This window comes from Apaloderma vittatum, unplaced genomic scaffold (assembly GCF_000703405.1).
Source record: "Apaloderma vittatum isolate BGI_N311 unplaced genomic scaffold, ASM70340v1 scaffold21174, whole genome shotgun sequence".
In the NCBI taxonomy this organism is placed as follows: Eukaryota; Metazoa; Chordata; class Aves; order Trogoniformes; family Trogonidae; genus Apaloderma; species Apaloderma vittatum.
The window spans coordinates 1,976-3,781 of NW_009712409.1; the positions used below are offsets into that span (position 1 = coordinate 1,976).

Consider the following 1,806-nt stretch of genomic DNA (forward strand, 5'->3'; position numbering starts at 1 on the left):
AAAGAGCTCCTAACAAGCACTTGCAGAAGATAGTGCATTTGATTTATCTTAGACACTTCTTAGAACGGTAGGACTTTACTCTCCGGAGGTGCCTGTTTTTCTCCGAGCACTGACTGCATCAGAAGTGCAGGTAGCTAATCTAGACTAGAGATGCAGCTTTTAAATAGCTTAAGTGCATGTTATATATATGTAGCCATATTAGTGCAAAAAAAAAAATCAGTACGCACTTCAATTTTTTATTTTTTTTTATCCTGTTGCCTCAGTGCGTTTTACAAAAACTAATTTTCACTCCCAGCATCCTAGCGAAGGAAGTGCTAGCGAGCTTCAGCAGCTGTGAGAAATTAAAGTACAGGAAGCCTGAAGCACACACCTGGAGTGATAAAAAGGAGTGAGGAATTGCAGTTCTAGTTCTGTATCTGTAAAGGTTGGAGATTTTTTCTGATTCAATGGAAATTTTTCACCCTTTTTCTCCAAAGGTCTCAACACAACTACTTGAGAATCACTCGAATTTTGAAAAGTCTTGGTGAGCTTGGATATGAGAGTTTCAAATCTCCCTTGGTAAAATTTATTCTCCACGAAGCTCTTGTGGAAGATACCATTCCCAACATTAAGCAAAGTGCTCTAGAATATTTTGTGTATACTATTAGAGACCGAAGAGAAAGGAGGAAGCTCCTGAGATTTGCCCAGCAACATTATATGCCCTCAGAGCATTTTATCTGGGGACCCCCAAGAAAACCTAAGTCAGAGGGAAGCAAAACAAATAAAAAGCCAGCGTCTCCGATTTCTATTCACAATAGTTGTATTTCTAAACATAAGAAACCAAAAGAGCCTAAGAATGCATCGGCAAGTGGAAGCTCAGCTGGTAAAACAACTGAAGAACGAAAGGTAGAACTCACAAAAAACGGGGAAGAAAATGACCAGGGTGAACAAGAAACGAGTTGTGATGCTGTTGGGCAGATCAATGGTGAAAAGAACAGTGATACTGATACGGTCCAGCTTTCAAAATCAGAAGAAATTCAGGATACTTCTGACGGAAAGGAGGATGCTTCTCTTTCCAAAAGTGATGATGAAAATCTGAATGACTGTGGAAATCACCCAGGCACTGTAGAGAAAGATTTATGTGACACTGAGAGTTCTTCAAATAACACATCATCAGATCTACCAGACAACCCTGATAAGGATGTGCTTTCAGAGTCAGGAGGAACCCCCACAAAAACCAAGGATGAGCTCAAATCATAAGTCCGAGGTTAAAAATCATAATGTTTTGTATTAAATGACACAAGTTATTCATTGCTCCTTCATTTTGAGCTATATTTCCATCTTGCATAGTATAAAACGTTCATGAGACTATGCTTGTTGCAAATGCATCAGATTAGGCTTCTGTTAGGTTAATGAATTTTATTTTTTTCAAATTTTATCAGCAGTCAAACAGGTGTGGCTCCTTAGAAGAAGTATGTATATTCAAAGCTAAGAAATCAATTATCTTTTCTGGACAAATTGCATAGAAAACCTTGTCTATTTTTTTGCCATTAAATTCATCCAGTATTTTAAAAAAGTGTGCATTTTCTTTTTATGAAACTACTAGAAATTGTTTTGAGAGCATAAGTTTTTTCCGTAGTGGATTTTTTTTTTCTTTTTAGGAACTAGGTTGTGTTTAATGGCAGTATTTGCACAACATCTCTTATCTTAGATTAGCATCCTTCTAGGCAGTAACAGATACCAAAATGTCCTATGCAGCTGGGTATCATCATTTGAATAAAAGTTTTAACTTACAGTGAAGCTGGTATCCACAGCTTTTGGGTAGAA

The 1,806-nt window shown here is 37.3% G+C and overlaps 1 protein-coding gene across 1 annotated transcript in view; it reads left to right on the forward strand.

The window, feature by feature from the left end:
* The window catches only part of OGFRL1 (opioid growth factor receptor-like 1), a gene marked incomplete at its 5' end in the record, with an annotated part of 2,818 nt that extends 1,579 nt beyond the window's left edge, over positions 1-1,239 (forward strand). The window contains one exon of the mRNA XM_009867979.1: positions 477-1,239. Coding sequence (XP_009866281.1) covers positions 477-1,239 — 763 coding nt within the window. The remainder of the gene's footprint in view (positions 1-476) is intronic.
* Positions 1,240-1,806: the final 567 nt, after the last annotated feature.